The following is a 21971-nucleotide window of genomic DNA, read 5'->3' as shown; positions in this document are numbered from 1 at the left end:
TTTCTCAAAACACCGACTTTTCACTTGTACACAATGTAGGGTCAGATTTTAAAATTTATGCTTTAAAAATTTTCAATTCTGCTTTAGATCAGACAGTAGGGTAGCCACAATTCGAACAGTAATGATTGAATTGCTATAAAATTACTAATATTTGATATATCAAAATAGTATTCCTACCATTATGTTCCTTATGTTTTCTAGTACCCAGGCATGTGCCAATACGAATTTCGTAGCGCATTTTTCCCCCCCTATTGTTTCTGCAAATTATGAACAATGAATTTCATTTATCTTCAGAACAAAATGGCCTATTGGAAAAATAATTACATATTTGAAATCAGCACAAAAGTCTTAACCAGAATGGAAAGTTTCATGAATATTGATGGAAAACATCATGAACATTATTTGAATTAGTGTCCCCCTTAACGAAGCGAAAGTTTCATTCTTGCCTGGTTGGACCCCTGTATCATCCTTGATCAATTTAGTATTCAAGCATTTGCCGTAATCACTAAGAACATGTCCTGAAATGTTTTTCTTGTTTTCTCAAAACGACATTTTTGATGGTACTGTAGTTTTGGAGTGACGATATCTCTGGTTCTACTCATCTTATTGCAATAATTCTTTTTTCATCAGAAAGGTGGACAAATTGGGAGTGCAGTAGGCCTAAAATGTGAACAAATATCATTACAGAAATTTTGAAAAAGTAATAATTTCTCCAGGGTTTCACTAATGCCTTCTGCTTACAAAAGTTTGACATGCTGTAACTTCGGCATAAATCAGTTTAGAACATTCATTCTTGTAGCACTGCAACCTCTGATCATTCAACATCATTTTGATGTGCCAGTCTCCTTCATTAACAGCCAGCATTGTAGAGAGAACTTGCCTCCAAATTAGTCCATACAAAAAAACATGAATTGCTTATATTTTGAAAAGTACTTGTTGTATAGGAAAACCAATTGAATATTTGAAATCAGCATGTCAAAATACATAAGTGATGGAAGTTTTATCAAATTGTGGCCACAAATAAAAAATAACAATTTAAGTGGGGTGTCCCCCCTTAAAGAAAGCGAATTTTGACGACAAAGTTCAGGGGTGCGATCATTACGCGAGTGCGATCATTATGTGAGTAGATATGGTATACACAACAGACAGATGCAAAGTGTGTGGCAGCAGAGCCACGATAGCACACATGCTATGGGAATGCCAGGAACTAATACAGGACAATGCGAACGAAGCCTTCATCGACAGCCTCTGCGCGCGATGGCAAGCCATGCTGCTCAGCTTGAACCTGGAAGACCAACTCTGGGCAGTCCAGCGGGCCAAGGAAGCCGTCAAGAGGCAAGAACTCTTGGCCGTAACCTCGGCGGGTGCCCCAGTCCACTAACTCGTCAGAAGATAAACATTCTGATTCTAAATAAAGTTGTGTAGCGTCTGATTCGAAATAAAGTAGCGCAAAGCGTCTCGCTGATGGTCGCGACACGAGACGCCAATGCATGCCTGCTGGTGGTGCCCCAGCAGCCAGAGACACATATTGTTGTTTTCCTATTGCGTGGTGTTTTAAGGGGGCAACGAGAAACTGAAAAGAAATGGAGCTGGTGGGCGGCGCCAGATTCCGCCGAAGTAAAACGTGATGCCCACACCACGCCGCCTGCAGCAGGGAACGGCGGCACATTTGGATTATCGCCTACTAAAGGTGTGCAGTATGTTACCAATGGCACTGTGCACCACGTGCTGTAAAACAGATAGGTGAAGATGCTTATCACAATAGATTTCGCGGCGATAGTTGTGAATGCGGCATGCGTAAACCTGGGTGGAGATTTGCTGGTACCATAATAAGAAAAACTGTGCGCGCCTTGTGCCTTTTCTTGTTCACCTGGGATCTAGCGGCTGGAATACGTAGACGATCGCAGTCTGCAGTAGGGAATGGCAGCGTGTTTAGCTAATGGGCTATTAAAACTGTGTGCTATGCTTCCGACGGTATCACGCGCTCTGAAACAGATAATCGAAGATGCTTATTGCAATAGGATTGGCGGTGATAGCTGTGAATGGCACATGTGACGATCCCGGGGAAGATTTGCTGGTGCCGAAAGGAGGAACGAAGTGCGTGCTTGTGTTTTCACGTGAGACAGGCAGGCGAGTAGTGCGGTGTAGCTGCTGTGCAGCAAGAAGCTATACACTATTCTCCATCACGCATGCCTTCCACGTTTTCGTGTTTTCATACGATCTAGCGGCTGAAAACGCATCATACGATCGCAGTTTGGCGAGGTACTGAATATTGGTGCTGAAATTTTTGCCCAGGAACGTATAAACCACTAAGAAATGAGCATAACTCAATTGGGTCATTTTTTGTTACGAATGTTTGTGCTGGGAAAACGTACGTAACGGGAACATATCAGCGAGGTTCTACTGTATATTAAGAATTGTAATGAAGAAAAAGGGGCATCTGGTCATAACAGGCCATACTGAGCAAAACTGCATTGTGGAATCCTGCCCCTAATAGTTTATGCCTAGTCTGGGTGTTCCACAGGAAACAGTACTGCAAAAAACAAAGCAAGAGCCTACTCTTGGTGCATGTATTCAGTGTGCATGTGCATTTCAGCGATCTGGGGGCTATTCTGTATGTGTCCACCTAGTGTACGTGTCCATTCTGTCTGCTGCTGAAGTGCTGATTGGCTGGGGGCACCTATCCTTGTGACGCATACCACATTCCAGCCACTCGGAACATGAGCAGCAGATGAAATGAACATGTCCACTAGGTGGACACTTGCAGAATAGCCCCCCAGGAGAAATCAGCATACTGTCTAGTGTCCCACTCTACATTTATTTTATGTTGTGGTGTCATTATTGAGAGAAATAAAATAATGCCAGTTTGGCATAATTTGATTACAGTAGGCATTTAATGTCTGTACGAGAGTAATCTTGGTGTACTGCCAATCTCTTATTTTTTTGTATGTGTGTGTGTGTGTGTGTTTGAGTGTGTGTGTGTGTGTGTGTGTGTGTGTGTGTGTGTGTGTGTGTGTGTGTGTGTGTGTGTGTGTGTGTGTGTGTGTGTGTGTGTGTGTGTGTGTGTGTGTGTGTTTGTGAGTGTGTGTGTTAAAATATACTGTCACAAGAACTGGTGAGTTGTCATTGTTCAAATCTCTCGGTTATCGAAATATAGTGTACAGAAAAATGCAACTGTTATTGTTTATGTAGTTTTCACCTTTAATATTGACGTGTGTACATGACTTTCACTACCACGTGACAATATGAATGTGCCATTATAAATCATTATTACATTGTTCACTGATATTTAAGGTTGTTTCAATTTCGTGCTGTTTTCAGGCACCTTTCTTGGAATTTTTCAGCATGTGCTCATTGTTAAAATGTCGCGTAGTGTTAAGTCAATGCAACCTTTGTTACAGCCCCTTCCTGTTTCCATTTGAGACTCGTCATCTCCTCTTCTACACAACGTCATTTGACCGAGACCGTGCCCTGCAGAGGCTACTAGACATGACACCTGATCTCTCTGGGTCAGACAACAGTGAGAGGGTCACTCCACGGTTAGACCGGCGAAAGGTGGGTTTTAAATACCTTTCCTGATGCTATTGCTAATGGCACACAATTCCATGAGCAAATGCCTGTAAATTAATAGAACCTTCTAGTATGTTTCTCATTAAGACTTCAGGAGCAGAACGTAGTAGCTGAGAAAACATATTACATAACACTGTAAATATGCTGGGTAATTGGCCTTGGTTATGTTTAAATGGGAAAAGTATTAGTGGAACTTTACAGCAACTAATTTCACAGAGCAGCATGCAGCAATTACCGTATTTACCCGAATATAACGAGAACCTTCTTTTTCAAGAAAATGGGTTCCAAAATTGCCTGGAATCCGTGGCCACATATTTTGAGAAGTCCAATACAGCGTCACGAAAGTGATAGTGATTCAGTAAAATCTTGATAATTCACATTTTGTTCACGTTCCACCACAGGTCTTGACATACATCGAAATGTCGCCTTTTACTCCAGTTCCCGATGGTGATTACCGTGTTTACTCGCCTAATGATCGCACTCGCGTAATGATCGCACCCCTGAATTTTGTCGTCAAAATTCGTTTTTTTTTATTTCCCGGGTAATGATCGCACCCCGAACTTGCCGCAGCGATATGTCGTGTGCCAAGTCTAGGTAATAATGATCGCGCTTACCATCTGTTGAATGCTACGCGAACGACTATTCAAGACGAACCAAGCGGTCTGCACGACGCACCAAACACTTAAGTAGATGCCTCATTTCATTACTTTCATCACTTTCCGCACTTCCATGACAAAAAGAGGTACAACCAAACTTTCCTTTATTATGTGTAGGCTTTATAATGGTTGTGGTCAACAACAAAAAAGGCGCCTTTCGATTCTTATCTGCACTCGTGGGCAAGCAACAAATCGCAAGCGGCAACGATAGTAGCCACGTTTACACTGATACGTTAAAAGTGTACCCTTATTCATACGCCAACGCTTGTAACACAGCTAAGATATTCACCCACCCTTTGCGCAAACGTGCGGTATTAGGATAGTAGTGAAGACAGATGCCGCAGTTTCCGCAGCATGCCCGCCATGTGTTTCTATGTCACTGGCAGCTAAGCGCGCCCATCTGTTTCTGCCCCCTCAAAGTGGACATGGCTACGTTATTGCCGCAAACTTGCCGATATTAACGATATTATTCACTACTGATACGGAAAAAACTGTTTCAATGCATGTAATGTACTCACGAGAAGAAAAAGAAATCGCGTTCGGCGCGTTCGGCTTGCTCAGCCGGCCGCCATTTTTGTTTTGGTGTCCCGCACCCGCATCCCGCAGCAAACGGGGGACGAAAAAAATTTTTTTTTTTCCCGAGGAATTTAACTCGCGTAATGATCGCACCCCTGAATTTGCGTCAATTTTTTCTGACAAAAAAGTGTGATCATTATGCGAGTAAATACGGTACATCTCCGCTCCTATAACTGTCATCGTTCTCGCCCACAACATTACTGTCCCACATACAATACTGAGGGTCACAGACAATTGCACATCTCTCTGTGGCGAATTTCGGGCTCACTAAGCAAATTCTGCCTAAACATATCACCCTGGCTATGATCACTGTTTTAGAAGTTAGCTGTTGTGAGGATTGGGAGGTCAATCCCACTGTTCGTAACCAGTTGTCAAGATTGCAGTCGGGCATGAATTACATGGTAGCTGGCCCATGCCGTCGTCCAACTTATCCACGCTGAGGACGTTGTTGAAGGGAAGGACTGCGTCTCATCGAGAACGAGGAATATGGGTTTATTTACAGTATCTACATAAGGACGTTGCAGTTTATCAGTCTAGCATGACTGCGAGAGAAAGTTCACGGAGCAGCCGCACAACAGCGGTTTATAAACACTCGGTCCTCCCTCGATCCCAAGATGAGGGAAACGTTCGACCAGGCACCGTAGACGAGCCGACTCTGTGCGAGGGCACACTTCCGCACAGGTTCACGGTCCCCTACCGAGGTCAGACGGTCTTCGCCGAGCTCGGGGCTGACGTGAGAAATGGTGCGTGGGAAGGGGCCTCGAACTACGTTCCCTCGGGGATTCCCTTGCTCAAAGCAGACCGGGTCGGCGGTGGCGTATTCAGTCACAAAGCCTGGTTCGTCGAACTCATCTCGGCAATCCCGCGACGCAGAGTGGCGGACACAACGTATTGTCCTTGGTACACAGTAGACTTAGTGACGCCGTTTGGATTTCCAGGACGACGCCGCTGTCGCACCTGGCTGGCAAAACTTGCACCTCACTGGGCCGTTCTTAACACTGTGTTGAGACTTTTGCCGTCGACGCTTCATGTGAGCCTTTCTATTTTGCCAATTGTACTAACGACATCCGGAAAATGATCGCCCCGAATCTCACACCTGCAGAAGCTGAACAGCTCTGCAGTCTATTGCTTTTCTACAAGGACATATTCGACCTGAACAACTGACCCTTAGGCCAGACATCACTTGTCAAACATCGTGTACATACAGGTGATAATCCACCCATCCATCGGCGACCCTACCAAGTTTCAGCTTTGGAGCGCCATGTCATCAGAACGAAAGTCGACATGATGCTAGCGAAAGACATCATTGAGTCATCGTCAAGTCCCTGGGCGTCGCCTGTCGTGCTGGGCAAAAGGAAGGACGGCGCATGGAGATTCTGCGTCGATTAAGATGGGAAGAGGGGTTTAGAAACTTTTATTTTTGACTAAATTTAATGAAAATTGTCACCCAGACAGTTTTTCATGCTGATTTCAAAAATATAGCTTTTTAAATTGACTGAGTGGTTCCAGATATAATTAAATTAATCACCTATTGTTTATCTGAAGTATCAGCCAGAATGTTTATAAAGACACATGGCTAGATACTGCAACGTGTCAGCTACACAACTGTAGGGCTACTTTTTTTTTATATTGCAGGTATTACCAATTTTACAGCAATATGAAGTTCGGTCTCCAGACATGGCAATCATGTGGTCCAATTAGAAGCTACAAAAGCAAAATTAAAAATCTGCTCCTAGCATTGTAGCTACATGCCGCTGTTAAAATTATGGTTCTATGTGCCCCGAAGACCGAAATAGCGCTTCAGCAAATTTAAACACCCAAAATGAGATTCTGAGAAAGCTTGAAATTATAACGAAACACCACAAAATATTTGAATATATACAAGTGCTATTGCAATAGTAGCCTCCAGGAATGTAGTCTGGCTAGTGTTACTACGGGGATGCCTTCTGAGCACCTGCTGAAAGCTTTCAGCAGATGCATGCTCAGCAGATGTAGCCAGCATGTTGTCTGTCCCGGCAGCAGTGTCGTCAACGCGATCTAGTAGTTTCGATTTTCGGTCAGTAGCAGGAGCTGGCGCTAATACTTAGTTTTCCTTGTCAATACTTCGCAATAATTTCGGCAACGGAATAGTACCGTAAAAACCGGAATATAGGTCGAACTTTTTTTCAAAAACCCATCGCGAAAAGTCGACCCTCGACTTATATACCGGACATTGGCGGAAAAACTACAGAAGTCTTGCAACAATGGGCGGATAAAGTAAACAGCCGCCTTCGCCATCGCCATCAGCAGCATGGCGGCGTGGCGGCGCTGTGGCACCTGTGACATCGGCATTTTGCGTTTCCATTGTCGCAAAGTTATATCAATTAAAGGCTGCACTTTCATTTTGTTTCAAAATGAGCGGGAGCGGAAGCCGACGTCAATTCACCGTCGCCTTCAAGAAAAAGGCGATTGAGTACGCGGAAGCCCACGGCAACCTGGCGGCACAGCGCGAACTTGAAGTATCCGAAAAGAGCATTCGGTAGTGGCGGAGGCAAAAGCAACGTATTACAACTTGCAGCAACCAAAAGAAAACGTCATTTCGTGCCGGATCGCAGTGGACTGCAGAACTGGAAGGCAAGGTTGCGGAGTCCGTCCGCGAGCTGCGTGTAAGATCGCTGCCTGTGACTGCCGAATGCATCCGTTTGAAAGCGGTAGAGATCGCACGCGCCTACGGACTGGGCAGCGAGAAGCACTCGTCATCCGACTCTGATCAAAGGCGTTGCTCTGATTCGGAGTAGCGCTTGCGCACTTCGTGCCCTTCTGTGTACTGTACACCCAACGAACTTTTAACAGTATCGCGCGACCATCGACCCGCGTGTTTGTCAGCACCTTATCATCACGGCACGGAGCGGCGAAATAGCGAAAGTAAGGGCATGTGTACACATGCGCGTATCTCGTTTGTTTCGCTGCTCAGCGCCATTAATAAGGTGTTCACAAGCACGCGTGTCGATGATCGCGCGAAACCGCTAAAAACTTGGCCGGGTGCACATGCGAGCAGCATTTAAATAAATACTGTCACCATTGTGCAACCCCCCGAGTCGCATTTGTTTCAAGGTAAGGGTGTCATGTCTTTCGGTACTTCTGCCATTGAAAAGGATATTTTTTTTTTTTCATTTTGAGGATTCGTTAGTTGGGGGATCGACCTATATTCCGGTCCGACCTATAGTCCGGTTTTTACGGTAGTGTCTTGCCGAAACGTCGATGAAACGCGGCCGTTGGCAGGAGCGCTTCGGGGGACTAGGCCTAACACGCCATGGGGTTCTTGCATTGCCCAGGGGGCGCTGCGAAAAAGGTGCTAAAAAGCGCCCTCTGTCCTAAAATGGGTCGTACCAAGCTCGGTCGTCTGCTTCGGAAAGCACGTTTACAATATGGACTCGCCACTTTCGGTTGTGTTGTATCACGGCCTGCAGCGAATATCGGGCGCCGAAGATTTTTTCAGGGGTGGCACGCTGCGTAAAGGCAAGAAATTATGCAGTGCCGAATACGTGTATGCCGTTCAAGAATTAAGCGGCGAAGTTTTAGCGCGGTGTCAATCGGAAGTGAAGCGAGTCGCGTACGAAGTGGAACTTCAGGTAAGGTTTGCACGCTGCTAGATTCAGGCGCACAAACGCGAGGAAATGCTTGCTATAAATGAATCCACAGCAGCGATAAGCAGACATCATGTGTACGGAACTGCTCGAGCACACGACGGTACACGCCGCGACGGCAGCGGTCTTTCAGCATGCCGCGATTTACGAACTGCTCGAGCGCACGATCGTACGCGCCGCGACGGCAGCGGTCTTTCGACATGCCGCGGAACGGCGGGTCTCCTGCAATCATTGTTGACTGCATGCCGCTAAACAAGTAGTTAGGCCTGCTTTGTAGTAGCGGCCATCTGTCCCTTTTAGTTACTGGTAATAACTGATGCAATGCATACGAGCTCGCACGTACGTGCGAATCGCGCAGCGCGAGCTCGTGCGCTGCTCGCTTGATGTAGCTTTTAATGACAACGCTCGAAAATCGATCTGCTGTAATCAATACTATCTTGCTGCGCTGCCTCAGCATGCTGGCTTGAGGTCAAGTACGAGCACATTTAACTCTCTAACCTGTGCTGCGCGTAGTGGGGTAGTGAATTATCACCGAATCAACCCGGCCATTTGTGGTCATTTGCACACACCTGGGCACTTCACCACTTCGCACCGGTCGAATTTTAGTTGTTGCTGTGGCCGGGTTTCGAATCGTGAATCACCAGCCATGCCTGCTGCTATGTCGGTCTGCCGTCGGGACTGTAGGTGCAAAAGACCGAATTTTAGAACGCAGATCTATAATCAAGCAAGCTTCAAGACAGGTGAAGCAGTCAGCATGGCGCGAAGTTTCGCTTACCCAGCGCGACGAACTGCAGTTATACAGCGCGCCCGACGCTCCGCTTCGTGAGGCCTTGAAGGGAAACGATAGAATCTGATGTTGGGATTCAGGCCTTCTTGTTCATGGGAGCCCACGACGCATCAGTATCGACGGTGACGCTTTTTCGATGCTGAGCTAGGTCTCTCCGGATCGGCGTCGCCGATTCCTTCTGCTTCCAGCATTACGTCCCACGGCACATGGAGAGTCCGTTTTCGTTAAACTATAGGCTGCGACCAGCTCGCAGCGTGGTCGACGTGGTCTGTGAGAAGTGACGAGCCTTTTCGAACTCGCAACAGGGCAGAAAAAAGTGCGAATCGACGCAAAACTCGGCATAGAAACGTGCTTCGCCACAGCCAGGGCTCAATACGACCCAAGCTGGTACGACCCAGATGTCGTTTCCCGCGCCGCCACCAGGCGCCGCTACTATACCTCAAACTCCAGCGCAAGACGCCCATAAGGATCTTTGGCGTCACTCGGCTGCGGGAGCGGGGGGGCTAAATATAGTCCAACGTCGCATTGGTGAGAACAACAGCGTCTATCATAAGACCAATGGTTCGACACACTGGTGCAGCCAGCGTAACCGGACGCGGCCAACAGATTCTGCCATGCACCGCGTCGAGCGACGCTCGCCCGTGCGCCGATAGCGTCGGACTATAAACGCGCCTTATATCAGGAAACAGTGCGGTGGAGTGTCGTTTCACGATGTTGTACGCCGACTTCCTCTTCCTTTTTTTTTTTTTTTTTTTATAAATTTTAACTTCGTAGCGAACTTGGGAGTTGAGGTCGGCATCGCTGTCTGTGTGGGAAACCTCGTTGGCACGCACAGCATGTGCGGAGCGGCCGCGGAGTGATGCAGACGACGCTAGTTTAGCCAATGGCGTAGCTAGCTGAGGGTCATGTGCCTTTGTCGACCAATTACAGCATGCATTGGGTCTTCTTTCTGAGACGGAATTTCTTCACTTCCAATGTGCGGACGGAGCCGGTGGTGGCGGAAAAATGAAGACGAGAGACTGTTCTTTCAAACGTATACGGGTCTGCGCGACCGAACGACTGCGGGGGCCGTCACGCGCCTTGGAAAAAGCGCTTTTTTACGGAAACTTTGGCTCATATTTGGCCCACACTGATGCCAAAAATTTATATTATGGCTAAAACATTGATTTAAAATGCATGAAATTTGGCGAAGTGGTAGAATAATAGTTGGAAATTCCAAAAATACCGTTTTCAAAAGATTGTTTTTTTTTTTCGCAATTTTTTGGTCTCTAAAACCTGTGTCCCCCCTTAACAGCACCTCAACCACATCACAAAGAAGGACGTCTACCCACTACCTCATGTTGAAGACGCCCTCGATTGCCTATACGGGGCACAGTATTTTTCGTCCATTGGCCTACAGTCCAAATATCATCAAATCACTGTGGATGATCTCGATTGTGAAAAGACTGCCTTTATAACCCCTCATGGTCTTTACCACTTCAAAGTTATGCCTTTTGGGTTATGCAACACTCCAGCTATCTTTGAGCACATGATGGACTGATTTCTCCAAGGATTCAAGTGGTCGACTTGTCTCTGCTACCTAGATGATGTGATTGTGTTTTCACCCACATTCAACACGCACATCGAGCGCCTTTTGAGCTGTACTTGCTGTTTTTCGCAAGGCCAGTCTACAGCTCAACTCCAAGAAATGTAACTTCAGCCACCGTGAGATTACTGTCCTTGGACATTCTTTTCAGTGCGACTGGCATCCGACCAGGCCCGGAGAAAATTCACTCTGTGGAAGTGTTTCCTCTTCTACAGTTCGCAAAAGGTGTCTGAAGTTTTGTGGGCCTTTGCTCTTACTTCTGCCGCTTTGTTAAAGATTTTGCCACCGTAGCATACCCTCTAACAGACTTCCTGAAGAGAAGTGCATCGTTTACATAGGGAACCGCTCAGGCCGCCACCTTTTCTCACCGTACCACCATGCTCACCACCCCACCGTTTCTAAGACTCTTCGCTCCTTCAGCCCCTACAGAGGTGCGCGCACCCATGCCAGTGGCCATGGAATCAGTACCGTCTTGGCACAAGTTCAACACAGCCATGAACGTGTCAGCGTGTATGCTAGCTGTCTTTTGTCACCTGAGGAGCGGAATTACTCTATTACCTAGCGCGAATGTTTCACCCTTGTGTGGGCAGTAGCGAAATTCCGCCCCTATTTATGCGGCAGGCCCTTTGCTATCGTTGGCTTTCGTCCATAAAAGATCCCACAGGGAGGCTTGGACATATGGGCTTTGCGGCTACAAGAGTATTCCTATTCTATGGTGTACAGGTCTGGTCGCCTACACAAAGAAGCCGACTGCTTGTCCCATTACCCTGTACCCACGCCCGAAAAACACACTTCCGCAAGTGTTTTTTCTATTTCCCAACTTTTGGACATGGCCAATGTGCAACGTCGTGACACTACCTTGAGGACCCTCATTGACCGCATAGAATCTGCTCCTACTGATCCATGGTTACGGTATATTAAGGACGGGATATTGTACTGATGGTCCTCCCCTTTGTCGTTCAACACCTCCATTGAACCCTGGTTCAGGAGCTCCATGATGCCCCAGCTGCCGGACACCTGGGGGATGCTCGCATATACGACTGCGTGTGCCGCCGCTTTACTGGCCTGTACGCTCTGTACGACGCTATGTAGCGGCTTGCAAGCCCTGTCAACATCGGAAAAAGCCAGCAGTGCATCCTGCTGGGTACTTACAGCCGATCGACATTCCACCTGAGCTATTCTTTCACGTGGGTTTGGATCTCCTTGGCCTTTTCCCAGTCTAGCTCTGGCGACAGGTGGATCACTGTAGCTACTTATTACGCGACGCACTATGCCATCACTCGGGCACTTCCCACAAGCAGTGCAACTGATGTCGCAGATTTCCTTCTCCGGAATATGGCGCCCCGCAACAGCTCCTTACTGACCACGGCCGCACATTCCTCTCCCAAGTCATCGCCGATATCCTGTGCTCATGTTCTACCAAGCACAGATTGGCTACCTCCTATCATTCCCAGACCAATGGCCTTACTGAGCGACTTAATCGAACCATTATTGACATGCTATCGAAATACGTTTCACTCGACCACAAGGACTGGGATGTGGCGCTGCCCTACATCACGTTCGCCTATAATTCATCACGCCACGATACTGCTGGGTATTCCCCCTTTTACTTGCTCTTCAGTCATGACCCTGTATTACCATTGGACGCTTCACTCCCCTTCGTACAGGATTCGAGGACCGAGTATGCCCGCGACGCTCTCACCCACGCTGACCATGCGCGCCAGCTTGCCCGTACTCGTTTGTTGGCATTGCAGGAAACTCAATAGCAAGCTTACAATCGCCGCCATCATGACGGATACTTTTCACCACGCTCTCTCATACTACTTTGGTCCCCTGGTCACAGACTAGGGCTCCTCATGAAACTCCTTCCATGCTACAAGGGTCCTTACCGCGTTCTACGTCAAGTGACCAATGTCACTTACGAGATGACCCCCATGACATCCGTCATGCCACCCAGTTCCACATCATCTGATGTACACATCTCTTGGCTTAAGCCTTACTATGCCCTTACTGATGGCCCCGTCTGAAGCACCGGGACGCGGCTTTTCCTGCGGGGGGGTCGTGTTACGGTGGGAAAAGAGAACAATGTCGACGACGGTGAAGACGACGAAGTGGCAACAGCCTCTCTGAATTCTCAGCTGCTGTTTATGCATCTCGTAAACAATATAAACAGGATTTGCTGATTCATTCAGTAAATAAAAACGTGTTGACGTAGTAAGCATTTGTTTATTGTTTTCTTGATACCCCCAATAATTTGACATCCGGTTAACTCGATCATCTGTGTCAGTCCCGTGAAATACGAATTAACAAGGTTTTCCCATAGTTCTGCCAGATTAAATCCTGGCCAGAGAGGTTGCAGTTTGGCACAGGTGTAATGCTGAAGCGGTCGTTTACGAATGCTGAAGCGGTAGATTTGAGCGCATGTTTAACAACCCCAGGTTTCAAGATTATGCTGGAGCTCTGTATAACGGAGGGTCTCTTTTAGCCCAAATATTGCACCTGATCAGTAAAATGTGGAGTAAACACCCTCTGACTGACTGAATAAACTTTATTGAAACCAGCAAGAGGTGGTGGGTGGGCCTAGGCCTCCCTCGTGGCGACTCGAGGTGTTGCCTCTTTGCAGACTCGCAGGATTGCTGGGTCGCCCAGAGTTGGTCGTCAAGGTGGCCATCTCGACGCGAGGGTCGTTGGGTTGGTGTCGGGGTATTGTTGTGTACAGTCTCAAAGCATGTGTGGAAGTGTGGCTGGCTGCGTCTTGCAGATATGGTAGGTGGGATTGGGGTAAATGTCTGGGTAGATCTTGTTGTAGCGGTGTATGAAGTGTAAGTATTGGTTTATAGCAGGCAGAAAGTTATAGCCTACGCTCAGGATAGTTTGTTGTGTGGGCTGGGGAAGGTTCTATGCTCCAAGTAGAAGGATTTCACAAGATCATTGTAGGATGTCAGGCGATCCCTTCCGGTGGGGGCAGCGTCCCCGTCTCCCGTGCAGTTAACTATCCCTCGCCCAGGGAGTGGGTAACCGCGTTGAGGTTGGGGAGGTGCGGGTGGGCGGTGCCGTCCACCCGCACCTACAATGGGGCTGGGACTGGGCTGGGAACCAGACGAGTGTAACCTGATGGTCGGTGAGCGGGGTGCTTGTTGCAAGGTGCGCAAATCTTGGTGTGAGATACGGCCGTTGATATAGTTGATACGGTGGAGCGGGAGTCGGAGACGATGGTATGGCATGTTAGGTCTAGTGTGGCTAGCACGATGGCCACTTCAACTTCCTTAGCGTGTGGGGTTACTAGGCTGATAGCATGGTGGGGAGGAGAGCCTTCACGCGTGGTGACAGCTGCAAAGCGGGTACCGTGGGGATATTTGGTGGCGTCGACAAAACTCGCACCGTCGTGGTGAACAAGGGCTTTGGTGAGAGCCGTGGCATGTGCTGTGCGGCGTGCGCGGTTGTATTCGGGGTGCATGTTTCTGGGGATAGGGCCGGCGTGAATCCAGGCTCATATGGTGGAGGGGATTTGGTGTTTATGGCCGTGTTCATGGTGGTAGGTGATAGCGAGCAAGGTGAGGATGTGGCAGCCTGTCGCTGTGAGAGTGAGTCTCTCCAGCTGAGAGCGGCATTGGGCCTCAGTGAGCTCGTCCAGTGTGTTATGGATGCCTAGTTGAAGGAGGTCAGTGCTGGTGCAATCAGCTAGGCAAGGGCTTGTTTGTAGACACCACATAGGAGGATGTTGAGTTTGGTTTGTTCAGAACAGCCTTGTACCAGTTTAGATAGGCAGCAACATAGGTAATGTGGCAAATTACGAATGACTGGATTAATCGGATGAGATTCGCCTCTTTCATACCCCCACGGCAGTTGGAGACCCGCTTCAAAAGCCTCGTGGTGGTGGAGGTATTGATCTTGATTTTGGTGAGGGCCATGCCATTCGCTCCGTTCGCCTCTGTGAGTATGCTGAGCACACGGATATTGGTGACCAGGGGTATGGGGCTGCCATCCGCGAGGTGAAGCGCAATGTCTTTGTACTGGCGTTTAGCGGTGGGATATTTCGGACGGCGGCCCTCTGAGATGAACTTTTACAGGGACTTTAGAAATCTGTTCAGCCTTTTCTGAAAGTCAGCTGAATGGAGTTCATCTTTTTGGGAGCCTACTGTATGCAGTTGCCGGCTGATGATTCCGACATGCACAATTATTTAGGCAGCTTCGTGGAATGGCTGCTGGCCCCATGGACTGTGTATAAGGACGACCGAAACTTCGGATTCCATAATACTCCACCATAATACTCTACCTGCATCACGGTATGCTAATTCGGCCACTGAGTTTAGCAGAAAGAACAACATTTTTGTTTTGATAAGTCGTTACTATGGTTGCCAGCGCCTCCTCGGAACTGAAACTACCGAAGCCTAGGCGGTCCTGTAGTCACCGACCACACCCAAGCCAAGTCAGTCTAAAATAATAGCCTGGAATTAAACACTAACAAAACGAAATATGTTTTATTCCGGCCACATAATAAGACTAATAGAAGCTAACGTAACATTTCAGGGGCAAAAATGTGGATGTGTCGCAGCACATACATTTTTTGGGGTACTTATTCAAGAGCTATTAGACTGGCTCTTGCGTGCTAATTATGTCCTCTCCAGTTTTTCAAGATCTACGGGTATTATTTGTAAATTACAACAACTGCTTCCACAATGGTTAAAATAACTATTACACAATAGTCCATCATTCGCATCACCATTAGTGTCTTGTGTGGGGGAATACAACTAAAGCAAACACAGATAGAATTAATGTCTTTCAAAAGAAAGCTATGTGACTTATAGAAGGAGTATCACGCAGGTTTCATATGGCACCTCTTTTTAAAAATGTGAAGTACAGCAGAATCTTGTTGATGCAATCTCGTTACGTACGATTTCATGGTACCAACTTTGTGATTGAGAACACAACAAAACTACCCAATGCAGTTAGGCTTCTTTTTAGCCGGTTCATATGTTCACGGAAAACGATCCTTCGGCACCAGCGTTCACTGGTGCCGAAGGATCGTTTTCCGTGAACATGCTATCGAAAACGATAGCCACCTGCCGCAGCAGCAGCTTCCCCGCAATATTTGGTTTTTTATTGTGGTACCAGCGAATTTCCTTCCAGGTCATCAAGCCACATTCGCAGCTATCGCCACCAACCCTATGCGTTAAGTATCTTCACCTATCTGTTCAGAATGTACGGGGCATAGTGGTGTTGTAAGCGTACTGCACGCTTTTAATTGGCGATAACACAAACTCGGCTCCCTGCTGCATGGAACAGTGAGCGTCTTGTTTCGCTCTGGTGCTATCATAAACACCGTATTCCAACATCACTGCCAGCTCGACGTCTTTTTGGTTTTCTCTGGCCATCTGTCACAGTAGGAAAACAACAGTGTGCATCTCAGGTCACTCGGGTCCCACCGCCTCGGCGCTCGTCGCGTCGATTGGGCACATCAAAACTTACTGCCAAAATGCCCCACTCGTAGAAGCTGCTGACCCAAGCTAAATTCGAGGAGTGTGAACGCACGCTTGCTGAAGCCGCAAGAAAGACGTGCATTTCAGCCCACTCTGGCCCCACCAGCTCGGTGCTTGTAGGCATCTCGTGCTGCAATGATTCGCGCAACTCCTGTCGCATTACGTAGATGCAAGGAGCAAAAAACATTTAGGAGTGGAAATTCCGCTGTTTGCGACGACCAGAAAAGGTCACAAGCCCGCGGAGCCAGTATCATGCTGGCAGCGCCTGGCGGCCTGGAAAGAAATGACCGCCGTTTCGGTTGCCAGGGCAACCGGTCGAGCGTGCTGCTCCCGTTCGGCCGCGCGCCTGAGGGCATGGAGGAAGTGGCCGGAGAGCGCGCCGGAGCCCTGGAGCTGCCTGCCAGGGCGCTGAATTTTTTTTTTCGCTGCAGCTTCTACGCGCCGCATGGCGCCGCCACTGCATACGGCCCTGTCGGCGCATACAATTGTGACCTTATCTGGTCGCCCGCGCTCGCTCGCACTGACTGAAGTTTCACCTCCTAAATGTCTTCCTCCGTGCGTAGATGTCAACTGCAGTTGAGTGTAAAATTTTTAGTGACTTCAGATTGTATGCTTTCCCAGTAGGAGCGTTTTTCTCATGTTTCTTTCTCCAATGCATATGAATGAGGTTCTACTATACTGACCATTACAAATGTCATGGGAAGAAAAATGGCAGTGGGTTTTTGCAACAAGGTAAAAATCAAATCCTTCAGGTTATTTTCAGAGGCATCTTGCAGAAGACCACTGTCACAAGCAACATTATAAAATTTACAGAAAAGAAAAACCATGCACCAATCATGGCACCGAAAAACTAAGCTATCAGACTCTGCATTTTTTTTTTTTTTATCAGCTCCCTTTTGTTAGTAACCTTAATCGAGAAGATCGGCTCATACTTTGTTATGAAAAGAAAGGTACATTCATATTTATTATCAATACAAACATAAACCTTGTGTCATGTTGTTTGAAAAGTATTTGCTGTTAGTTTTTTTTTTTACGTTTTGTGTCATTTCAAAGTCGCGAAAATAAATCTTTGGCTCTCATTTGCCTGCATTAATTTTGTCATCTTTTTGGTTTCATTTGTATTGACCATTTTCGTCGAGCAGTTTGTTCTAGAGGAAAGAGATAGCACTTTTGGGGGTGCAACACACGTCACCTCAGCGACAGCGCACAAATAGGAAGCCATTACCGCTTCCAGCTTGCTTCTGTGTGATCAGCTGTCACAAACGCAACTGAGTTTTCGCTAACGCACTGTACTGCAATCATGCCGGATTGAATCGTGGATAGAAGACGTGCCATATAGTTGGCTGCAAAAATAGTGACGTGCATATTAAGGAATGGAATGAATCTGTGTAGCCAAGTTTGCGGACCATTGCTGCACCTGTCCGTACATGTTACTGGCAGTTCGAGATGTACGGCTTTCTTTGAGGATACAGAAATTTGCTTATCTGCCAGCATTGTATCGTTAATCTTCAAAGAAAGTGCTTCAGCCCCAGAACGTCGAAAAGAGAGTACCGCTCAATAAACAGTGACAAAGGGAGGAGCGCCACTTGCTGTCATAGTACACTTCGTGCGCAGTATCTATACACATCTACCTTAACTGGCACGAGATCTTACACCCACTCTATTGCCAACGTGTCAATAAGTGAATTGGCGCACGTTTGAATATATGCGCACCATACACGCACAATACGTAAATGACGGACTAAACCGATAGCACACAAATGGACGAAGTTGAATGTTTCGCGACGGTCCAAAAGAGTAAGCGAGTTACTAGCAATAATACATCTTTGCTACAAGGTATTACAATGTATAAAATGGCTGTTTCAAGCCTTGCGTGCAGCAAAAACAAATCTATCGAAATTGAGCACACCTGCGAGCGATTAGGCAGAAATAATCGGATATTGACTGTACCAAGGAAATTTACTCAGTCAGAAATGCGACAAGCCGCTGCTTGAAAATATTTGCCAAATAAAGAATGAAGTACAAAAAACACTAATCCAGATTAAATTCATGAGCAGAAAGTTTGGATAGCAACGTGTAAGCATTTGCAACGGTTAACTTGAACATACCACGCTCCGACAATGCTCTCAGCAGTGCGGCAAATTACGCAGCGGCGCCTACGACCAGCATTGCTCCGACCCCGCCATAGACGAAAAGCTTAGGAGAGACCCCTCAACGCCGCGCATGCAGTTCCATGTAATGTCCAAGGGTGATAACACCGTCGCCGCGTGCCCTGCGCTGTAAGTGTGAGGGGAGCTGACGATCGGGGCTCCATCTTGCCAACGTGAGAGACGAAGCGAGGAGAAAGCACACAGTCTTCCGTAGCACGTGAGGCACCAGGGGGAGGGGAAAGAAGGGATCTACGCCGGCTGCAACTGCACATGTGGCAGCTGCATGCGGTCGTGCAGCCGTATCTTAAGCGCAATCTGCGTTTTGGGCAAAGTCTAGGTGCATCGGCGGCCCATAGCTTTGTGCGTGCTGTGTGTTCTTGGCACTCACTTTGCGTTAGTGATGGACAGCACGAGTGTCACTTCGCTCGCTGCTGCTGCCACGTTTCCTCATGCCAGCGTTTTAACAGCGATTTTCTGTGGTCATCGAGTGAGTTGTGTTCATGTTTGCTTGCGCGTGCGTGACACCATCTTTACTAATTTAGTTGGTATGGCTATGTTTACAACTTTATACAGCCGATAAAACTACTATCCTTCTTCGTATAGCTGTCCACTAATTTGCTATCACAATCGATGCTTCGCCTTTCTGGTGAAACTGCAACTTTTTTTTTTTACAATGACGAGTCTAAACTGAGACGTCCTGATGGAAAGGTTGTTGGAGACAGTGCGCCACATCCGATTCTGTACAACAAGACGGACCCTGAATACAAGCACACGAAGGCGACACCCAGTACCTCATTCTCCTTGTTTTTTGCATGTGGTAATCCGCAACAGAAGGGAGCACACCAACATGATTATGATCAGTGGCAACTGACTTTGTCATCTTCAAAAGACATGATGCGTTAAGAACGCCGGATGAAGAACATAAATGCAATGCTAATCTGTCATCAGACGAAGGAAACAGCATGCGTGCGCCATCCATCAAGCTGGCAGGAAAGCAAATCCGCTTCCCTCCCACCCCTCCTCGCAACTGCACTCCCCTCGTCCTACCTCTCAACGCCCTCATAACTCCCTCACCTTCTATGGTCACCACGCATGTCCGCTACCTTGCCGGTGCTGCTGGCCCGGCACCAGCTTAGCCCGCTCCCTGAAGTTGTGTGGTCAGTTTCGAAGCCCTCGCTAGCTGTGTGCTTGCATGCCGCAATATTTCACAACTCTCACGGTTCATGCATTGTGCTATGGTGCAGGAATACTTCAAGAACAAGTCCTTCTTTTAATTTGAACTTCTTTGAATTGGAACAAATTTTCAGGCCCCTTCGAGTTAGAATTAGAGATTCAACTGTAATTACTATTTACATAACATTTATGTACAAAAGCGTACACCTGCTTCTTGTATCTTATGGCTATTATATTCTTTTTCTGCACTGTTAACTTCTATGAAATTGCAACACTGAGAATTGTGTAATTTTGGTGGTGAATTTGGGTTTCGGGATGACAGTGCCTGTTTTTTGCCTTTTCACTGGTACCCTCAACACCTGTACAATTTTTTTTTTCCTAGTTGCCTGAAATAAACTTCATACTTCAGACTAACAGTCCATCTGTATTGATAGCATGACAGTGGTTGACTAACCAGGTCACAGGCAAGCGTATGTGTACACAACAATGCATTGACAAGCTTTTTGAGCCACTTGTGAAGTATACTTATTTTCTGGCAAATCTGATACTGAAGACTGCCAACTATTTGGATTTTTAGGCTGTCCCCCATGAGTCCGAATTATCGGTCAGCAAGTGCAGTGTATTCTTGCCTTTGTAATCCTGCTTGCAAGAGAGTCACCGTGTTGCCCTTCATTCTTGTTTTTTTGATCAGAGGACAGTTGCTCGAGATGACCTCCTGAAGCAGGCCGAAGTCGTCATGCAGGACCTCGGTAGCTCAAGAGCACTACTGGAAATTCAGTATGAAAATGAGGTAAGCAACACTACCTTGGGGTATGCTACCTTACCCATGGTAACAGCTTGGACATCAGCCTAAAAATGAGGGATGTGTGAATATCAAAATTTTCAAATACAAATCGAATATTGTCACTTAGTATTGACAGTGAAAAAGACACAGCAGTAAAACTGTCAATAGCTTAACTAACTTTTATTGGGAGAACCTGCGCCTACAAAAGCAAGTTACGCTCAAAGCACAACAATAGCGGGGAACACAGTCGGCAATTCGTGAAAATTTGATCAACGGGTCAAGTGCGTTGGCTTTTATACACGAGTCATCGAAGGTTCCAGAATAATCACTGGAGCCTGCTTGTCTTCCAGAAAGTACTACACAATTCGCATTGTGCATACATGCAATCAGACTGCACAAGGTTTGGTGACAACAGACTGGGTAGATCCATTGATAACATTCGAGAAACTGTCGCACGTATTGAGCTGCAGAAAGCTGGATCGGCAATTTTTTTCATTGACACTTTTGCTCTGAATATAATATTTTAGAGGTTAATAACTAATTATTTAATTTGACAAAGCCCCAAAAATATTCACTTGCTCCAAGAGGCGGCAAACAACATTACTTTGGCTCAAGTTACATCGGACACTCAGTATAATTGCCAAGAGAAAAAGCAGGCATGCTTCATAGACTGAAATAGTTGCCAGAAGAAAAAAAAGCTATAAGCTTTCATTCGAATAATGTTGTTGTTGAGGAAAAAGATGTCATTTAGAAAAATAAAAAGAAAGTACCCTGAATCATTGAAAAATGAGCAACTCAAAACACTCCTTTCTGCACGTTTTAATCACTACTATGTAGGTTGGCAGTGGCCTTGGACCCACGCTGGAGTTCTACGCCCTAGTGTCCAGGGAGCTGCAGCGGGCAGATCTGGATATGTGGAGAGGAGAAACTGTGTCTGTTCTCAAAGGTGCCTGCTCTTGATATGTGTCTTCGCATGCAAATGATATCGCACTACTTACTGTTCATTACTATTCTATCTCCATTTTCTTGCAAATTGTACATATTGATGCACTGAGTATGAGCTGCCAAACTTAGAAACAGGTGCTACACCTGCTGGTGTAGACCTGCTACACCACATGGTTGTTCCTAACAAAACATAGCGCCCCCTTGGTTTCAAGTTTATTTCAGCTTAGGATGGAATACTAGGGGTGCGTGAATGTCAAATGTCACTGAATCAACTCGAATAGTGAACATATGATTCTCGAATCGATTGTCTACTATCTGATATATTCGGTGTAGATACCCGCACAGTGCAACATGTCACTTGCACTGCAGAGCCCCTCAAGCTCGATGTCTCCCAAGCGAACGTTTCACTTTGTTTTTTGCACAAGAGGAGTGTTAAGGGCATCGCGGATGGGCCGCCCCAACTGACACGCTAGCGGACTTTGTCACTGCGAGCACTCCCCGACCTCGGCGCACTGCGAGGATCACACACAGCGCCCAAACACACACTTTGCAAACTGGCACCACGACAGCCAAAGCCATCTCTTGTCGGTACTAGGTTTGTCCGGGTCGACAGGGCCAATAGCCCTTCTGTATATTGAA

General features: G+C 47.0%; 1 protein-coding gene across 4 annotated transcripts in view; it reads left to right on the top strand.

Annotated features, from left to right (window-relative positions):
• ctrip (E3 ubiquitin-protein ligase ctrip) overlaps window positions 1-21971 on the top strand; it is a 176418-nt gene that overhangs the window by 123458 nt on the left and 30989 nt on the right. For all 4 annotated transcript variants that reach the window (XM_050189402.2, XM_050189404.3, XM_050189401.3 and 1 more), the window contains exons 30-32: window positions 3402-3555; window positions 20295-20393; window positions 21225-21333. In XM_050189402.2, coding sequence (XP_050045359.1) covers window positions 3402-3555; window positions 20295-20393; window positions 21225-21333 — 362 coding nt within the window. The remainder of the gene's footprint in view (window positions 1-3401; window positions 3556-20294; window positions 20394-21224; window positions 21334-21971) is intronic.

Source organism: Dermacentor andersoni, chromosome 2 (genome assembly GCF_023375885.2).
Source record: "Dermacentor andersoni chromosome 2, qqDerAnde1_hic_scaffold, whole genome shotgun sequence".
Lineage (NCBI taxonomy): Eukaryota > Metazoa > Arthropoda > Arachnida > Ixodida > Ixodidae > Dermacentor > Dermacentor andersoni.
The sequence above is the reverse complement of the archived record's forward strand: the minus strand, read 5'-3'. Positions and strand labels throughout refer to the sequence as shown.